We start from the raw sequence: 19,319 nt of genomic DNA on the forward strand, positions 1-19,319 counted from the left end.
GTGTGTGTGTGTGTGTTAGTGTGTGTGTGTGTGTGTGTGTGTGTGTGTGTGTGTGTGTGTGTGTGTGTGTGTGTGTGTGTGTGTGTGTGAGGCTGCCAAATGTGTTTTCACTGAGGAGGGGGGAGGGACGTGGAGGAGTGTCCAACGTTTCATATTACTCTCTGCGGCTGGGGGGGGGGGGGTGAACAAGGGGGAGGAAACCTTGGGCCTCATTTTCTTCAGAGGCATTTAAGTGGGAGTTGATGGAGGCTGCAGCCGTGGAAAATGAAGATCTCCTCTGTGGTGTTTGCTCTCCTGACTCGAGCACTGTTTGGAGGTAGGAAAAAGCTTTTTCTTTTCTCACTTTCATTTAGTTTCTTTTTTTTGGTTCAGAGCAGAGCGGATGTGGCGGAGACAAATTTGTCAGTGAAGTTTTGCAGAAAGCATCTGAGAATCAGGGAGGATGTTGGGGTTAAGGGCCGAGGAGATGGAGGAAGACATTTCTTTGCGCGACAAGATGCTCTTCCAGTGCTCTTTACAGTTACTGCTAAACAAAACAAAAACCCCAACATACTTTTATTTTATGAGCTCGAGGGTGTGCTGGCGAGATAAGGACATGTTTTCCAGAGTTGCATGTGTTGCCAGAGATGAGAGGGAATTCCAAAGTGAAAAAATTGGTGTTTTTTTGACTGTGGAATAGAGCTCAGTCTCACCTCTGCTTTCAAAGAGTTCAAAACCAACTTTCAACAGCGAAATATAACTTTTTCTTTTCACCCCTCAGCAACATTTCCAAAATCCAAATGAAAGCCAAAAACTGTAAAAGAAAATTATTTCTTTTAAACTAACGTGCATCTGACTTGCGAGCACAGCTGAATGCTCTTGTGTCGCGGAAAGTGTGGCGTCTTGAACGGCCAAGTGCGGGGGGGGGGGAAACAGATGTGTGATGCATTGTCGTTCAGCAACGCGTTCAGCGGCAAAGTCCCCCAGTGTTCGTCCCACGTACGCCGCCACGTGCCAAAAACAACACGGGCTGTCGGCGCCAGAGGAGAGAGGACCGTCGAGCAACAACACTCCCTGCGAGTCCTCCTGGACACATTTGTTCCTCTGGGGTTTTTTTTTTTTTGTTCTTTCATGGGGACACAATGGCGCACGGTTGAAAGCAAGAAAGTTCAAGTTGGTCAGCGAGGCATCAGCTGCTTCTTCTGACGATGCATCGTTCCGAACTGTAGGCTGTACGTCGCCTCGCCGTGATGTGTCAGGGGCCAATGGGAAGTGGACTGAGAAGTGTGACTAAATGTGTTAATGCAAACCTTTTATTCATTTTATTAATGACATTTTCCGTTAGGGCACATGTTTGTTCTTCCCCTCACGTTCGACCCCGTGCGCAGACAATCGATCTAAACCTCACGAATATGTAGTCAATCCCAGACTGGATGCCGTGACCGGGACAACTTCTCAAAAATTGGGCAGCGAGAAACGGTTTGTACTTCAAGGTTCTGTGTGATTTAGTGACATCTAGCGGTTAAGATGCACATTGCAACCGGCCTTCGGGTCATTTTATAAAAATGCGAAAATGCCCCCTCTATAGCCAGTGTTTGGTTTGTCTGCTCTGGGCTTCTGTAGAAAAAATCAGGAACGCTCTCGGTGTAGATATGAAGGTCCCATTGGTGGTAAGAACTCTGAAAACATGATCATGATTATTGCCATTTCTACCGATAGATCCCCCTGAACTTAGAAAACGTTTATAGCTACATGGGTCAGGTCAGATACGTCCACACTGGGTGGACAAATGAAACTGTTTCCAAATAGTTTCACGTCTGTTTCAATGCCATCTTTGATGGATACTAGTATTCTCTATGCTCCCTTTCCAACGATAACATCCAAACTTTGCTTCCTCCAGACTTGTGTTGGGCCATCAACGTCACCATCACCCCGTCCCCCTTCACGGTGGCCCAGGAGGGTCAGAACATCACGCTCTCCTGCGTTGTGTCCCAGCGGCGCCGAAATGCCGCTCTGCCCGTGGTGAAGTGGACCTTCCTGCCGGCGGGCACGGGGCGGTCGGAGGACGAACTCCTGATCGCCCGCGTCAACATGCGGAAGGCCCGCTTCTACGGCAACTACACCAAGAGCTTCCCGTGGCCCAAGCTGAAGCTGACGGTGGTGAAGCAGGGGAGGATCTTTGACCTGCTGATCCTGAACGTGGCCCAGCGGGACCAGGGGCTCTACGTGTGCCGGGTGCAGGAGTTTAAAAAGCACCAGGACCGCTGGAAGGCCTCGTCCAACTGCACGGCTGCTACTGAGCTCAGAGGTGAGGGTTTCAATTTATGTCTCCGTTTTTTGCTTGGCCCTTTTCTCAGCGCTGACTGATTTGCCAAAGCACGTAAACTCTGAGAGCATCAGCCCGCGCCACATTTGTGGAGCCGCACACAAGTCGATTTGGCCGAGGGCATTTTAATAGTGTGATTTCCAAGATTATGTCCACAATGGCGCCGGGGGGGGAAAGTTCAGGTCCACAAATACATTTGAAATTGTGAGAATAGTGTTTCAAATGGATGCTGCACCTAAATGTCTTTGCACTATTTCACTCACTTGACTTGACAGGCGGCTGTTAGCAATTTTTAAGGCAGCCGTTTGGTCAGCGTTAATTCAGTGCATCCAAAAAAGTAAAAATATCAAAACCTAGAGAGAGAAACTCCTCCTTCCAATCATTATTTGGCCAAACGATTTAGCCAGAATAGAGAGGGTCAGATGAATGGAATATTGATAGAACACGGGATCTCCAGTGTATCTACTGTAGCTCACTTTTTTGCAAAAGTTATGAGATACACAAAAATAATGAGAAAGGATGAAGAAGTAAGTTGTTGGTTGTGTCATGAAGCAGCGGCTACAGATATTGCTAATAGATATTGCTTATAGATATAGATATTTACAAATTGCAAATCATCAGTTGGGTCCAGATTAGTTCTCTGGTCTTAGATAACTACATAGAAACTTGTTTATGAAAATGTTGAAGGTTCTCTTTGTCTTGCCTGACAAAAGAGGTAACAAGATACTTGCTAAAATATAATGAGGTTACTTAGAATAAATTATTTGACCGGTCATCTAGTGCGACCAGTGTTCCGTTGTAGTGGCAAAGAGAATATTACCCGCTTATTACGTTTATTACCCAACAAGAGGAAGTTGGCATATAGTGTGATAGGAATCTGCATCAGGTCACCCAAAACGTAGAGTTGGAGGCTGAATGGTTAGAAAACACTGCTTAAAGAGACTCAAGTAAGGAACTGGACACAGTGTTGATCATCTGAACATCGGCGGCAGCCTGATGTGATTGCAGTGTAAAAAGGTGCTGACATTGCCCCTCATTGAAATTCCTGACCGCAAGTTGAAAAGTATCCAATACCAAAGAAACATCTTTGTTTTAAACAGCCGGGGTTAACAGTCGTCGCGGCTACAACTTGACCTACAAAAAGGCAAAAGAAGGCCCTACGTTGTAGTTTCTCACAAGAATGACATCACTGCTTTTAATAGTGCCGGGCGGAGACTCGACGGGCTATTTCTGCGACCCACAACAGAGGCGATGACAAATGCTTTTCTGATAATAGCGAGACCGCAGATAGTTGTAAGCAGACGAGAGTCTGGTCCGCGGCGATGTTCCAGGGCCAGCGGCAGAAAGTGTGAGTGTTACTGAGCAGCCGTGAGCACCATCAAACTGTTTGAGGTTTTAGCTGGATGTTTTGAAAAGGATCGCAGGCTCCCCGTTCAATCCGTCATCCAGGTCCCATAAAGATGACTGAATTTAACCTGAAGGCTTAACGCTTAACAACCACGCATCTTTTTCAGAAATTCTGTTAACGCATTATACATCACTGTTTCAGTCAAAGTGATATTAGGTCAAATTAAAAATATGCGGCAACAGTTCATTGTAGAGATGGTAGGAAAAAGAGAGTGGCGCTGCGTCTCAGGCAGTAGCAGTTGCTCTGACCGCAACGTTGGATGATGTCATTCATCTGTCTGAGGAGCTCTTGAAGTGGTTTCGCTGAGCAAAAGCACTGTCCTGCTTTCGATCTCCGAGGGGAAATGTCATTGGTTAGGAACAGGCCTGGGAGATTAAAAAAGATCCTCCTGCACAAGAAGTTTGCGGCTCTGACTCAGAAGAGCCGAGAGAGAGAGAGAGAGAGAGAGAGAGAGAGAGAGGGAGAGAGAGAGAGAGAGAGAAAACAGAATCATGAAAACAGAATCCAAAACAATGCTTTGCATTCACCAGCCGGTTGTAGAGTTGTGACTGAAGGACCAATCGGGAAGAGAATGCAGGTTGACTGCATCACCGTTTTCTAAACGTCTCCGCTTCTGCTCGCCCCGTACTAAGACGCCGCCCCGAAGTTTTCAAAGTAAAGACGGAGCCAGTGGCTTGTCAACGGTGATAAGCGACAACGTAGTCAGTTGATGACGGCTTCACGCTTGAAGTTAATAGCGCTTGGTTATCACCGACTTAGCGAGCTACTTAACGGGCATCGCGACATCTCGACACAAGTCGGCCTTTTGCTCGGCAGATCTCGACGCGCGATGCGTCCGAAGTTTGACGAGGGATCAGGTGCTACACCCCGTGTATGCAAATTGTTGCTTTCGATCTTGACTGCAAAATCTGAATCTGAAGACAATTCGTCTTCCGCGTCACTGTTGGTGGTTCCTGCTCACGTTGAACAACAGCAGACGTTTGCTCACCACATTTTCCATGGAAGCGTTCCTGCAGGGCTGTGACTTACGGGGCGTCCACCGCCAAGTCTGGGCCCTCAGGCAGGCGCACAGTCCCTACCGAGGGCTGTTGACATTGGCCCCGACGAGGAGTTTCCCTCCCAAAAGTAGAACAGACTGTGCAGAGAGACTCGGCGGAGCAGCAGCAGCAGATAATTGTCCCGAGGAAGGTAAAGTTCGTACGTTTGTCGGCGGTGACGTGCGAGCGGGCGGCTGGCTCGTGTCTGGCTCCTAACCTTTTCGTGGTCAAGGATGTGGTGGGCCACTGTATTTTCATTTAAGAAAGAGATGGCCCATTATGGTCCCAATGGCAATCATAAATAGCCTACTGCGACATTTCGGGGATGAATAGTGCAATTATGACATGAATGGCAATAGATGTCGAAAGGCAACGAATTCATTGACATCATGGAGTTATGAATATTTAACATGAGCAGTAGGCTATGCAGGATGTCGGGTGAGCGATTGGAAAGATGTAGGCCAAAGCTCGAACAGCACAGGAACGCCGGTCTATTCCTGCCCGTGGGACCGGCAGGTAGGGGCATTCTTTTTTCCCCGAATGTCCACACCGACAGCTGACAGCTATGATAAACATCAGCTGAACATCTGGGGGTTAAAGCCCCTGTGGGACCATTACTCCTGGCTCCCACTTCAGATGAGACGCCTGAGACTTGGTGGGCACACACGTGTGTTTGTGTGTGTGATGCTAAACCGATGGAATTCCTGTGGTCGGATAACATTAGGCGGCCAGGTGTTTCCACAATACACAAAACTCCCATTACTCTACTTACTACGACTATAATAAACACACCCAGAGGTCAGAGGGTTTGGTAGAGAAACTGTAGGCAGGGCACGGTGTGGATACGGCCTCCACCTGGCACAAACAAACCAAACGTTTTAGATATTTCTATAACCTACGTGGGCGAGTTAAAATTAAAAAAACAATTGTAAGATGTACAAAGCACACGGATGTGGCATGGGTTTAAGTATAGTAAGAACACGGGGTACTCTGGAAGAAATAAAAATTAGAAAAATCACAGAATCAACAATCAACAAAATCTGCGTATACACAAAAAGATGCTGATTCTTAGAACAAACGATGCAGAGACACAACAGGAAGTTAAAGGGTGAATAATTTGAAGCTTTGTCAAGACACAGAACACTGCACTTACTGAACATTCAGTCTTTTATAATACAGTTAATTAGAGCATTGACATGAGTCAGCGGATGAAGACACAGAGAGATCATTATTCCCTCCAGTCCACGTCTGTGTATTGATGTTTACAGTGTTGGGCTTGTTGGGACAAAAAAAGAGCCACAAAACTGACATGCAGTCAGTGACTGAATGCAACTCTGGGGGTCTGATGCACAAAAAGTCGGCTGTCGAATGTTTCCACTTATTCCGATCCAGTCTTCAGCCGTTCACAAGTCGCCGTAAAAAAGAAGACGTTTTGTAGAAAGGGGGGGGGGGGGGGGGTATAAAAGGCAGATTTATGGCGCCCAGTGTCCAATTTCTGATTATTCCAACATGTACAGCTGCCTCGCTGACCGAGCGACACGGGACCTGAGGCAAAACACACACACACCACATAAAGCTATCAATACTTACACTGTGAATAATTTACTGTGAATGGAAGTCAGGGATTTGGATTGAAGGAACTGAGGACAGTCTGTTTTTAAATGATGGCCTGAGACGACATGGATTTACCACACATGCTGTTGTGAACGTCGATAGTTGTTGCGTTTTCACCAGCAAGAAAATGACGACACCAAAGCTATTTAATACGCCAGGCGCCAATGTGCCAAATGACACAATGCAGACCACTGAGGTCATGACATCTGCGGGAAGCCGACGCATGAAAACTTACTCAATTGACCTCTGTGTAGAGAATAAACAGCTTATCAAATTCAATTACCCTAACTTTTTCCCCTTTGGTTCGACAGGTTAAACTTACAAACAAAAAAATCAAAGTGCTTCCTATGGTATAGTCTGAAATAAATTTAACCTGCAACCTTAAACTCCTATTTACAAACTAAACATGTGTTTGTGATTCATAAATAAAGGTCTGTTTTTTTCTTCCCTTTTGAATTCCAAACAGCAGAATGTAGGTCACATACGGTCAAGCGTCGGGTTAGTGGTTTCACTGGGGTCAGGTCCACAGGCGTGTTCCCCAACAGTCCCAGTTAGATGACCCTTGCATCTCAAAAACACTGTTTAACCTTTAAAGCCTAAAATGTCTCTGTGCATTTAATCTTTCAAACTTCTCATTAGTGCTGTGTGAACTGGTGAAAGAGGTGTGTTGTTTATAGGTGCCCTGTTATTCCTGGAGTTGCATAGTGAAATTCAGTTTTAATTAATGTTATCCTTTAACAGAATCAGAAGTTGACTAAATTAAAGGATAAGCATGATGCAGCATTTTGCAGAAAATGCTCTTCTAGGTTTTGCTGTAAACATCCCACTGCTTTATGAGATGTTTCACAGTTTTTAATTCATACTTATACTGTTTAATGGACTAAGCTTTAAATGTAATCTCTTTTTCTTTTCACTGAAGAAAATAGCTTATCCCCCTTTCACCCCTGTGTGTGTGTGTGTGTGTGTGTGTGTGTGTGTGTGTGTGTGTTGGTGTGGGTGTGGGTGTGTGTGGGGCATGCGCTGGTTTGTCAGTCAGCACGCTGTGAAGCCAGTCTGCCTGTGGGAAATTCTCCCGCCAGGCGGTTTGGGGTATTTCAAGATGATGCCCTGATGGGTGTCACCTCGCGTGCTTCCTGCCACACCAGCACAGCGAGAGTGCGTTGGTGTTAAGGCGACTGTGGTCAGATGAGGTGGTGAAGTGTGTGAGTGTGTGAGGCCAGATGGGAAACACACTGTACTCAAATTTAAAAATATAAGCACAACAGCCGGGATTCTCATTCCAGATTCAGGCTGCATTCATAGTCACATCAAGGTTACATTCAATTTTTTAAGCTCTGCTCCTCCCTCTCATAACTTCATGTACTCGGTTCACTAATTGCTCCCCACATGGTGATTGTCCAGTGTAGATAAGCAACCGTAACTGTCCTGGAATTTTCCTCTATCCTCCCTGAGAAACTCTTAAGATGAGTCTATTCTCAGGCACCAAGCAAGGTCGTCTTATCTATGGCATCCGAAACAGTCATTGAGCAGCTGGAGTCTCTCTCGAGGTGTCGTAGTCGCGGGGAGATGATGACATTACTCAATGCTGAATACAATACAGAGACCGGGGGTGGGCAGACTATCATGGGACGCCGAACACTGTGAACCCGTTGATCTGTGCAGCGAACCCCGAAGTCTCCTCAATATTGAGCTCTTATAATAAATACTTCTGCTTAAGACATCCACGGTTTCCATCTTCCTGAATCAGCATCCACTTATTCCGTTTCAATAACGAGTCAGGGCACGTGCATCACACAGTCTGATTTTACCCAATCCCTCTCACCTTCAACCGGTGAGGTCGCTAACTTTTTGCCGCCGTAACCGTCAGCGCAAGTGTGGGTGCTGGGTTATTAAATATACGTGACCATCCAATGCTAATCTATGACACAGCTTTTCTTTATGTTTCTATATATTTTATTTTTCTAAAGGATTTTATTTGAAACAACGGGTATATTTAAAGGGCAAACAGATGCAGAGTTTCCAACCAATTGTGAAAACAAAAGCAAACTATGGACACACATTGTTGCGGCGTCTTAATGGTTATGGTGCTTATGATAAACAGTAACAGCAAATGTCACAGTTCAATTCCCATCTGGAAGCGTTGTTGGACGTCGTACCACTTCCTGTCTCTCTCTCTCTCCAGCTCAGACTGTGACTATATAACAAAAGTAAACAAAGAATCATCTAAATGAATTTAGAATAACCTATTGTTCCAAAACGTACTTAATATCAGTGTTTACTACACAAGCTCAGTGCTTTAGTCTCTTTGGTATCACATAGTCCTGGTTCTATGTAACGCTACTAAGCTCAATTCCATTCACTGCCATGGCAAAGAGGGGAAACTTGAATGCCTGTGAGTCAATTGGACGAGGAACTGAATGGTCCCGGGAAAATTTTTTAATGATCATCTTGTTGATGTCACAGAAAGAAAGAAAAAACCTGTCTGAGGTGGGACCTTCTCAGCCAGTGTTGTGGACCGAAATAGGCGAAAGGTGCTGTGTTTGTTGTGAAGGTGAAGGAGAGGGTTGGGCTCAGAGCGTGGGTGTGGGTGTGAGGTGAAAGTTTACAGTGATGCATGACTCCGGCACCAACTGTCTGCACTAATGTCTGAGTTAATGAGCTATTCACCCTTTTCACCGAGGTTTATGGTCGAGCTCTCTGGACAGTGAGTCAGAGACAGGGTCAGGCTGGGAGGGAGGAGGCCAGCCCTCAGCTCGTTCTCTTCATGCAGTTGGATTTATTTAAACTCTGGCAAGTGTGTAATCAGGAGGCAGGGAAGCCACAGTGATGACTGCGGACTTTACATGTTTCTCTTCTGCTCTTTCTCTCTCCATGTAGTGCATGTCCTACCGCCCACCAAGGCCAAGGAAAGCCTGTGGAGCTTGTTTAAAGGTAAGTGTTTGTGTGTGTGTGTGTGTGTGTGTGTGTGTGTGTGTGTGTGTGTGTGTGTGTGTGTGTGTGTGTGTGTATGTGTGTGTGTGTGTGTGTGTTCGTGTGTGTGTGTGTGGTGGACTGGCACTGGATCGTCCTTGGCCGGCAAAAATACATCCAGCCCAAAGGATGTACTACAGTGCCATAAATAGCTCAGCAAACACGTGCTTCTTTTTTTGCCTTTTTCTTCACATTTTTGTGTGAGCTGAAGCCCTGGCGTGAGGCTGCCGTGCTGACAGACTAATGTATGTGTGTACATGTTTTCGTATGTGTTTCAGATGTGTACCTGTGTGCGGTGCTAATCTGCTCAGTGGGCCTGCTGTGCATGTGCATGTTCACGGTGACAGTGACCTGCCAGTACATACAGAGGAAGCAGAGGTTAAAAGGTGAGCAGCACCCACTGGTCTCGGAAAGTGCAACAATCCTCGTCTCTGCAATGTTTTTTCTAAACGTGTTATATCTGTGCAGATAACTACCATCTGGTCAAAAGCCCACAAAACAGGTAATAGTTCACCACAACACGCACTTTAAATAAAATTCTCATTAAATAAAATAGCAAATTCATTAATGAATACATGTTTCTTACTGCACTGAACCTAATCTGTTGTCACTCCAGCTCCGGGGAGACGGTTACCAGTTTGGTCAGTTTGTCTCCGGCTCTGCCGGAGAAGGAGAGGAGGTACAGGAAGAAAAGGAGTAGAGGCTATCAAGAGGAGTTACCACCAGAGATACCAGCCAAAGGTAGAGTCATCTGTGCTAGTTGGAAATGTTGACACAGAAAGTCACGCTCAAAAGAAGTCCGACTATGGTTCGTGTAACTTCCGCACACGAGCAGAAAAAGCTACACATTGTATGATCGTCGGTCCAAACTGAGGTTCACACAAGGATCAAATTGTTTTGCACGGCGTGGGGCGTCGGTTAGCTGACCTAGTAACACCGGCGCCCCATGTGTGGAGGCTCGTGTCCTCCTGCAGCAGCCGTGGGTTCAACTCCGACCCCGGCCCTTTGCTGCGCGTCTTCCCCCACTCTCTCTCCCCCCTTCACACGGAATACTGTCCTATCATTAAAGGCTTACAAAATGCCCGCAAAAACATCTTTGAAAATATTATTTCCATACTTGAATACATGGTGGCATTAACTCGCCATATTATCCCTTGATTTACGGGGTTGTTTACTAAAGTTGACGGGGGGAAAAACTTTCTCACGCCTAACAAACCACAGTCCACTTCCTAATTAGCATGTGTGAAAACCTTTTGCCAAGTGATTTTACAGTGAGTTCATTACCATCCTCAGTGCCATCGCGTTGCGGTAGAGGTCCCAAATCTCTGAATTCCCTCCCAACTCACTGCTGATGTTTTAAAAAAAATGGGGGAAATTGTGCTAATTGTGTAACTGCCGTAGTGTGGGTTTGGAGCAATTTTGGACAGACCCGCTTATTGTTTTGCATGAGGGATGTTGAGGACTCGTCCAGCTGAAACAAAGCAATATACGCATTCGTTATTATTAAAGGCGCACCAAAGAACATGCTAAATCTTGTTTGGTCAAATCAGTACCACACCCCTTTAAAAACGTCAATTCATTGGTTTAAAAATATATATATATAAATCATGCATATATCTCTGTTTCCAATCTTCATGCTAAGCCAAGATGACTAACTTGAAGCTGCTTACATTTTCCTGAAATTTTCCAGGGGCCATATGTGAGAATGCAAAAGTCTGCAAGTGTCGCTCTAGATATTTTTTGAACTCTGCACATACATTATATTTGCTCAACACATCTCTGCAAAACTAAATCATTTTGTTATCTCCGTGCAGCTCCCATTCGAGACAAAACGAGGAAACCCAAACTTTTAAAACCACAACCAAAGAAAGTAGTGTTGGTAAGTTCTGCCTATGCCTTTTTTATAAGATGCTTGTCACTCTTTTATTGTTGTCAAGTTATTGGGAACATATCCAGTGATCATTTTGCCCGTTTTTATGCGTGTGTAACTTTCATGAACATAGTGTTTAACTTTGTAAAAGACATCACACCTTACCTAGCATGGCAGTCATGGTAAGCCGGCCATTGTTACTATCCCAACTATCATGAAGAGTAATCGTCACTGGAAAAGAAGTGGCTATGTGCCAACTTGGTATTCCAATGGTAAAAAATGCACCAAAGGGTAATTTAATTTTGGCGGCCAGAAATCCTTTTAGATTGGGTCTGTGTGCAGAATGCTTACATTTACCAAACTAAAGGTGTAAGCGAGAAGAAAAACCAAGGACAGTTTAGATTCCATGTCAGTATTCGTGTTTGACATATTAAAACAGGGGAAATCTACAGCATCTCTGGCCTTATCTTAATGGAGTCCGTAATAAAAACCGCCCTTGTTCTTTTCTCACCACTCACACCACACCACTCCCTTGCCACCTCCACCCCCCCATTCACCTCCTTTGATCATTTCCCTCTCCCCCTTTCTCCGTCTGTCTCCACATCTCCAGCCAAAGATAGTGGAGGAGAATCTGACCTACGCAGAGTTGGACCTGGTGAGGCCAATTCCAGAAGCCAAGGCGTCAAGTAGCGGCACTGTGTACGCTCAGATATTGTTCGGGGAGTAGCAGCTATGAGAGAAACACACACACACACACACCACTAGTAACTGTGCCTTATGTAAAAAATTATTTTCTATTTATAGTCTGTATTGTTTTGTATTAAAATGGTTTGCGAAGGGTAAAATGTGTAACGTGTCAAAATTATGATACTATTGTACATACCGTTTTATACAAACTTGGATATAACTTTCTTTCATGAGACCAAGATGCAAAGTAGCATATTTCTTTTGCACTCATGTTTGAATCCTGTGTAGCTCAAACTGGGAACACAACAAAAGTCTACCATGCTGATTTAGTTCTGCCCCGCTCGCCCCCCCACATTGGTACCCATGCGTCAGTTGATATTTGCAACATTATGTTAGCAGGTTAAATTCCTGTGATATTTTAACCTTCAAATTTACTGCATAACATATGGAGCCAGGACCAGGTGGTAATTAGCTTAGCTTAGCATATATAACGGCTGGGGGAAGCCACTAGCCTGGCACACTTGAAAGTGCGACAAAGATGACTGAGGTCCGAACCAATGCCTGTGATTTTCTTACATTACATACATTTCATCCGGTTAGTTTTGGTTCCACATTGCAATTTGGCGAGCGCACTGAAGAACTTTACATGACACACCTACGTCCTGTCGTTATCACCTTCAGTACGCGGGCTGCGTTTCCCTAGACTTGACTGTGATTGGTTTGTAGACGGACGTGATTCTGACGTCGGTGTGTTGGCAATTCGGCGGGTAGCCTTTTTCTTTCCGGTTCTTTTTCTTCTCCTATGAGAGCTAGCAGCCTCAACTTCCTGTAATTGGTCCGATGGTTCAGTTTTGTTCAGACAGAATTTTGGTCCATTAGTCTGGACTGTGGCGCAAGGCGCCTTTCACACCTGCAATTTTGTTCAGACCAAACTGAAGAGCCCGAAGGTCCGGACCAAACGAGGTAGGTGTGATAGCGCCCTTGGAGACATTAGTAGTTGTATTTTTAAATTTAAAGGCAAGCTTTATTTCCCCTGCGTCTAGTCTTTGGGACTTTCCCAAGTTAAGCTAATCTATAGCTTCATACTTAAGACATGAGAGAGGTATCGGTCTTCTCAACTAAACTATTACCCAAAATGTCAGATGATTTAAATTCATAAAAGCTGGGATTTTTATAAACTAAAATCAATGAAAGCGACATAATGCCATTTTTGCTTTATGCGATAGACTGCGATATAGCAATAAACTGATTGCTGTGAGATCCTTTTCCACAGTTCTTACACAGTGAACTGAGCGAAACCCCATCAAGAGTTATCAGATTTATGATCAAGAGACTAAATAAATTGGAGACCTCCGTAGTTATGAATGTGAAAGTGCATTTTTAAAATGTGATTTACTTCTAGTGTGTTTCCAAGCATTATCTGCCTCAAAACATCTGTGTTCAGTCTATTTCTTTCTTAGTCAAGCTGCAGCGTATAATGACCACAGCTCCACAGAGTTGATATTAAAGGAGCGATTAGTTCCCCGACCTCCGCCCCACAGGCAAGCACGTGAGACCATATCCACCCTCTCATCCGGTGCCAACGTCAACTTAACAGGCTGTTGGCGACACACATATGTATACATACATGCAAGGGTGGAGCTGCATGTCGGATAACCACCCTTGCAGTCTCACACAAAAAGGCACATACTGTAAATCCAAGAAGATGTAAACGATTGTGTCACGTCATCTCATTATTGTGAGTCATATTTTACTTAAAATCTTTTGGTGATGCTGTTGTTTTAGATCATAGCAAGAGGCCAAGTTGGATGTGATCCCAGACACCTTTGCTTCGGTCTCCTTGTTTTCTCACTTGAATCTGAGCATTAACGTGCATATTACTCCTACAATTTCTTTTTTCTTCCTTTAATGATCCTCTGGAGTGTTGCATGGAAAAAGCAAAGGAGAGTTTTTTTTAAACTGTGAACTTGAAACCCAGACACAAAGGCACCGGATCCCTCCCTTCCCCCGAATACTTCCACTATCTTATATGAAGTGATCCGTGCAGAAGGAGGAGAAGTTGCACTTTCTCTGTCATGCTTGTGTCAGTCGTTCTTAACTGTTTTCAGTTAAGTGTTAAAGGCGCAGTACGCAATTTGAATCCAATACACTTTTTTGTAAAATTCAAAGAATATGAACTTGTGGGTTCTGTGTCGGCGACAGAAAAAAAAAAATTTAGACCAAACATATGGAAACATGCTAATTCTGATATGTTTACACTCAGTAATGGAGCATCCCAATGCAGACAGGTTAGCCTATAACTTTTTTTAAATGACATGCTATGTCTGCTCCATACACCTGTCTGTCCCCTCCGCCCGTCTGTCTGTCCCCTCCGCCCGGGGAGCAGAGCATTCAGCCGCTCTGTTCCCCGTCTCTGGAATTCATTACCACCCTAACTTAGAAACATCGATTCATTCCGCCATTTCAAATTGCAACTCAAAACACATCTGTTTAAAAGTGCCTATTCCACTTGATGTCAATTGCTCTGCCTCTTTCTGTTGTTTTTATTGTTGTTGTATTCTTCATTTTTCTGCCGCTTTTAATGTCTTATGTATCCCTGTTCGGTGTCCTTCAGTGGCGAGAAAGGCACCTTTAAATAAAATGTATTAGTATTATTAATTATTTTGGTTGTTCAGCTGTGATACTGTATGTAAACTGCTGTTTTAACAAAACCCTGCTAGACTGTTACACATTTTTTGACATGGTGTCTATTAGCTTGGAGCCTTTGCTGAGTAAAAGTTCCGTTAACGTTAATTAATTTAGGCCAAGCAGTCTCCATTAGGTTGGGCACATTGGTTGGACAAGTCACATGTGGATCAACCAGGAGACAACAGCTCCAGTGAACTTGGACGTTTTTATTTCTGCTCACTACATATTACATGGCAGTGTAAACCACTGGGCATTTGTTGTTCCGATTTTCCATTGTTCTCTTCTGTTCAGTTGCACAGTGTGTATTATATACAAATGACTGAAACTGACCTTTCAGTGGTGGGTAGAAGTGTCTTGAAAAATGCCCTTAAACTGTGAAATGTAAAGTTTCTTCCAGACCACAACGTCCTTAATGGGAGTCTTCTAACTACAACCATGTGTATGAATGTTGCCTCTCTGCTCTCCCTCTCTGTTTCCCTCTCTCTCTCTTTCTCAGTCTGCCCACCACTGACCTCTGAATTCACCAACATTCCAGCATTTTAGCTCTTGTCCATCATGTCCCTTTCAGATGTACCGTGTGTATCAAGTGAAATAAAAGTTGAGGGAAGCAGTATGCTGCCAGAGAGTTGTTGATATACCATCATTTTGGCCCAGCCTGAAATATTGTCCAATAATCAGTTGTCCTGGAAGGATGGCACATCATTTTGTAAGGACTTTTTCATGGTGTCCTTTACTTTAAATTAGGCCGTTTTGTTAAAAATCTAAATAATTTCTCCAAAACTTTGGTTTGTGTACAAATCGAATCAATGACATTACAATATAGTGCTGATAAGCAAATGTTTGCATGCGAATATGCAAAACAAAGATGGAAATAAATGGTAAACAGTATACCCGCCAACATTAGTGTGGCAGCACTGTCACTGTGGGCATTTTAGCATGCTGATGTTAGCATTTAGCTCAGAGCACTGGAACAATACTGTGTGGACATGATTCAGCCTGACAATTACGATAATTGTTTTGTACATCTAAATGTTGTAGTTGAGATTCGGGGGTTTTTCTGTGTAGTGTCATCTGTCTTTTTTGGTCAATCTAACTGGCATCAGACATGAAGGATGTATAGTTCGGTTCATCCGTTGAACATACTTTGACTGAGCCGATGGATTGGTTAAAAGCTTCAACAAAACTGTGATCCTTTTGAGCTGAAGCACATGGAGCTTATTGATTTCATGCATCCATTGTTAGCCCCACCCCCAAAAAACCGCTATGAAGATAGTCAGAGCTCCCATCTCCAGTTAGTTTTTTCACTCCCATGTCGGCACAAAGAGCAGATGTGAGAGGGGCGCATCCAGGAGCCTGGATGGGTGTCAGCTACTCTTGTGGCATGAGTGGAGGCACTTTAATGAGAGAGGGGGAGTTCAAAAATGTGGGGTTTACTTGCAAACTCCAAATCCTTTTTTGAAAGGGAAAAGAGACAGGAAGTCCACTGTGTACGTCAGACAAAATGAACCCAAGTTTTTCTTGAACTGTCTCACCCGCAGAGAAAACACATGGAGTTAGTATGAGGACACGGGTCAGCAGACGACGCGGGTTTCGAGGGGAAGCGGACCAATAGAAATACAAGGTACAAGGAAAGAGAATTTGATTCAAACTGTTTGAGCTGGACTGTTGAAAAGAACAGGGAAGGAGAAGACAGGAGGGCTGAGAATAAAAACAAGAAATTCCAGAGGTGATGCTATTGTAAATCTATGCAAGTTGTCTGTCTGACAACAAAACAGCAGGCTTTGCACATGCTCCTTTAAAAGGAAAACAAGTGATGTCACCCGCCAAACGGCCGAACAAAACCTGTTGTTAAAGCTGAAACCCTCGTTTGCGCTCGTCTTGTCCCTCGCATGCCATCATGTTGGTCCATAGAGAATACAATGCATAGTAAACACAAAGTCTACAGTCAACATATCCTGTGTGGTTACAGTAATGCATAGCTACACTGGCCTCAAAAAAAGAAACTTAATGAGAGACTACAGCAAGTGGAAATCACAGGAAGTAGGGATGAGAGTAAGGCCCTGAATTGGATGACTTGTAAGCGACAGCATCCAAGGCTGAGCGGTCAGTCCCATGTGGGAAGATTGACCTTGTCCTCGGTGATCCCTTCTGTAAGTATACAGTACAACTGGTCATGTACTGGACCGGGCCCTTGTTGGGACAGTGCCTGCTGGCACTACTCTATAGACTTCCAGCTGTTTGGTCCTCATAAAACACAGTCAAGTCTCAAAGGAGCCATTGACTGGCCTGTGCAGTTAATAACTCAAGTTAAGCCAAATTTCTCATCGTCCAGTGAGTTTTAAAATACCTACTGTGATGGTCCGGTCATACATTCAGAGGCACTCTGCTTTTTTTTCCAAGTTCCCCAAAGGATGACGCTCTTGTCAGGCTTCTTCAACCCACTTAATGCACGGCTATGTTAAAGGACCTCTGAAAACGGGAAGGAAAACAGTTTCACTCCTTTGTAAGTCTGTTCAACGTTAAAATCTCAAAGCATTTGTTTCTTGAAAATTGGAGTTGATTATGTAATTCTGCGTTTCTGGAAAAAAAAAGAAAAAACAACTGGCAGAAGTGGCTGCGCATGTGAAACGCATACAGAGCTCTAGAAAACAAAAGCCAAACACAGAACAGCTCGTCACAGCTTGTTGCAGTTTTGCGTCCAACAGCTTTTTCATCTTCGTCTCGCACTGCGACGTGTTTGACAGACACGCAGTAACTGTCGAGGCATTTCATTTGCGGGATTTATTAGTCTGCAGCAGGCGTGTCATCTGTCAGTGCCGCGAATCACTCCACTGTTGTGCGGAATTGTAGGGCCAAGGCAGAACTAATGAGAAGCAGCCTGTCTCGGGCTAACCATCGTCACCCCCCCCGACTGGTGACATCATTTTACGATGATTTTCGAGATTGTTAACAGTCAGCGAGGAGAGTGGCGGGGCTGCAAAGTTGTCAGTGATGAGGTCGGGAGGTTTCCCCTTCACTTTGTTTTACACTGTGACCCGTGATATACTTTTCAGTGACTGCAACTTTTCATAAATCGCTCTACTGTCCTTTTTTTTCTATTCATATTCATTTGCGTTCATGCATCATTGTCCTTTTCGTTTAGCTGTTTTCATTCTTTTATTTGTATTAACTGTTTTTTTCGTGACGTTGGTCTCTCATTGCTTATATTTCTTATGTGGGTTTTTTGTTGTTGGTGTAAATGCATTTTCAGACTGCCCCCGAGTATCCCCTGTCTGCTTTGTCCGTCAAAGTACTTTGGAAAACCCTGTTTCTAAAAGTGCTGTATAGATAAAGCGCATTATTATTTGTACATTAATGGAGAGTAAGTAATGGCAAGGACTAAAATACTGGAGAGCACAAAACATCAACCAAGTCATTGCTATTAAAATTGGAAAACAGGGAACACAATACTGTACTACTGCAAAATAAGTGTGCACTCTATGTACATTCAGTATGTTTTTGGATTGAAATGTGTTTTCAGTTTAACGTTCACGCGGTTTGCCTAATGATCACGTTGTGTTCGCAGACATTTCTCTGCACCAACCAAAACACTTTGTCACATGGTGAGTTGATATTTTAAAACGTGTACAAAAATACGAAAGGAGCCCTTCGGAACCTCCAGCCCGAGAAGCAGAGACAGCTCGACAGTCACAAAGTTCGGGTAACGGAAAGCCACACATCCACTCAGAGCTTAGGTAAACACGCGACTGCCTCTGCCCCCGTGGTGCCAGCTTTCCTAAACATGTCCAACAAGCAATCACTCATCCCTGCACAAAAGCAGCTCTACCCCTTGTTCTTTCACGTTGAGGGCCTAAACAATCGAGGAGACAAAGCAGTGTGCAGGAGCGCGCTGGAGAAGAAGAAGTCACCAAAAGTTCCCGGGACTGATGCTGGAGCCTGAACTCAGCGCCGTGGTTTGTCCCATGTCCGACCCCGGACATCCTGTAGGTTGACGTAGCATGGAATACATCGTCCTTTTTTTTTTTGCAATTTACAAAAATCCAGTTTTATTACATCACGTTAGTCTTTTATGTTTGGCTAATTTGCTGCGGCACAGAAGTGACTGCAGCTTCAAACTTGTCGTTTCGTTCCTCCGTAGTTCATTGAAACATGACACAAGGACAAAACTGTTTGGCAATAGCGAAAAGCCTTGCGTGCCGAGAGAATTTCTTATTCACTGCCACACAGCGACATGTAGATACGATGCTTGAATTGAGCGGATATCCACAACCTTCCACTACCACACGGTTTACAGCAAAGGCAATGTATCAATCCTTTGCAGGTAAGATGAACACAAAAAAAAGCATCATCTTCCATGTAAGTGTGCCAAGTTTTGGCCACATTTTGTGGAACCATGCCTTAGCTGCTTAAGGTTTTTACCAAAGCCCACTTACAGTATATCATGGGCTGCCTAATGCAGTATTAATAATACATAATGAAGTAGAGGATGATGTGTTTGTGTACAAAATACGTGCGGTAACCCGCAGGAAATTGTTTGAAAATGCTGTCGAGCGGCTGGGAAAGAAGACCGGAAGGAAGGAAATGAGTGACTGAAAGGCAGAAAGGAAATGCTTGCTGGCACGTTGCAGACGAATGACATCAGTGCGGGGGCTTTCATTACTATTTCTATATCTCGCTGATTATTTGCTGCTATTTTCAGTTTCTAAATGCTTGATTCTCTCTCACTGGCCTTCCTTTGTA

At 44.3% G+C, this 19,319-nt stretch overlaps 1 protein-coding gene across 1 annotated transcript; it reads left to right on the plus strand.

Moving 5' to 3' along the window:
* The first annotated feature begins 201 nt into the window (after positions 1–201).
* Positions 202–15,200, plus strand: vstm4b (V-set and transmembrane domain containing 4b). The gene is made up of 8 exons (XM_035613507.2): positions 202–316; positions 1,880–2,287; positions 9,242–9,295; positions 9,613–9,720; positions 9,803–9,836; positions 9,951–10,075; positions 11,149–11,213; positions 11,815–15,200. The coding sequence occupies exons 1-8, from the start codon at positions 265–267 to the stop codon at positions 11,929–11,931; spliced, it is 963 nt and encodes a 320-aa protein (XP_035469400.1). The 5' UTR covers positions 202–264; the 3' UTR covers positions 11,932–15,200.
* Positions 15,201–19,319: the final 4,119 nt, after the last annotated feature.

Source organism: Scophthalmus maximus, chromosome 16, assembly GCF_022379125.1.
Source record: "Scophthalmus maximus strain ysfricsl-2021 chromosome 16, ASM2237912v1, whole genome shotgun sequence".
Classification (NCBI taxonomy): domain Eukaryota; kingdom Metazoa; phylum Chordata; class Actinopteri; order Pleuronectiformes; family Scophthalmidae; genus Scophthalmus; species Scophthalmus maximus.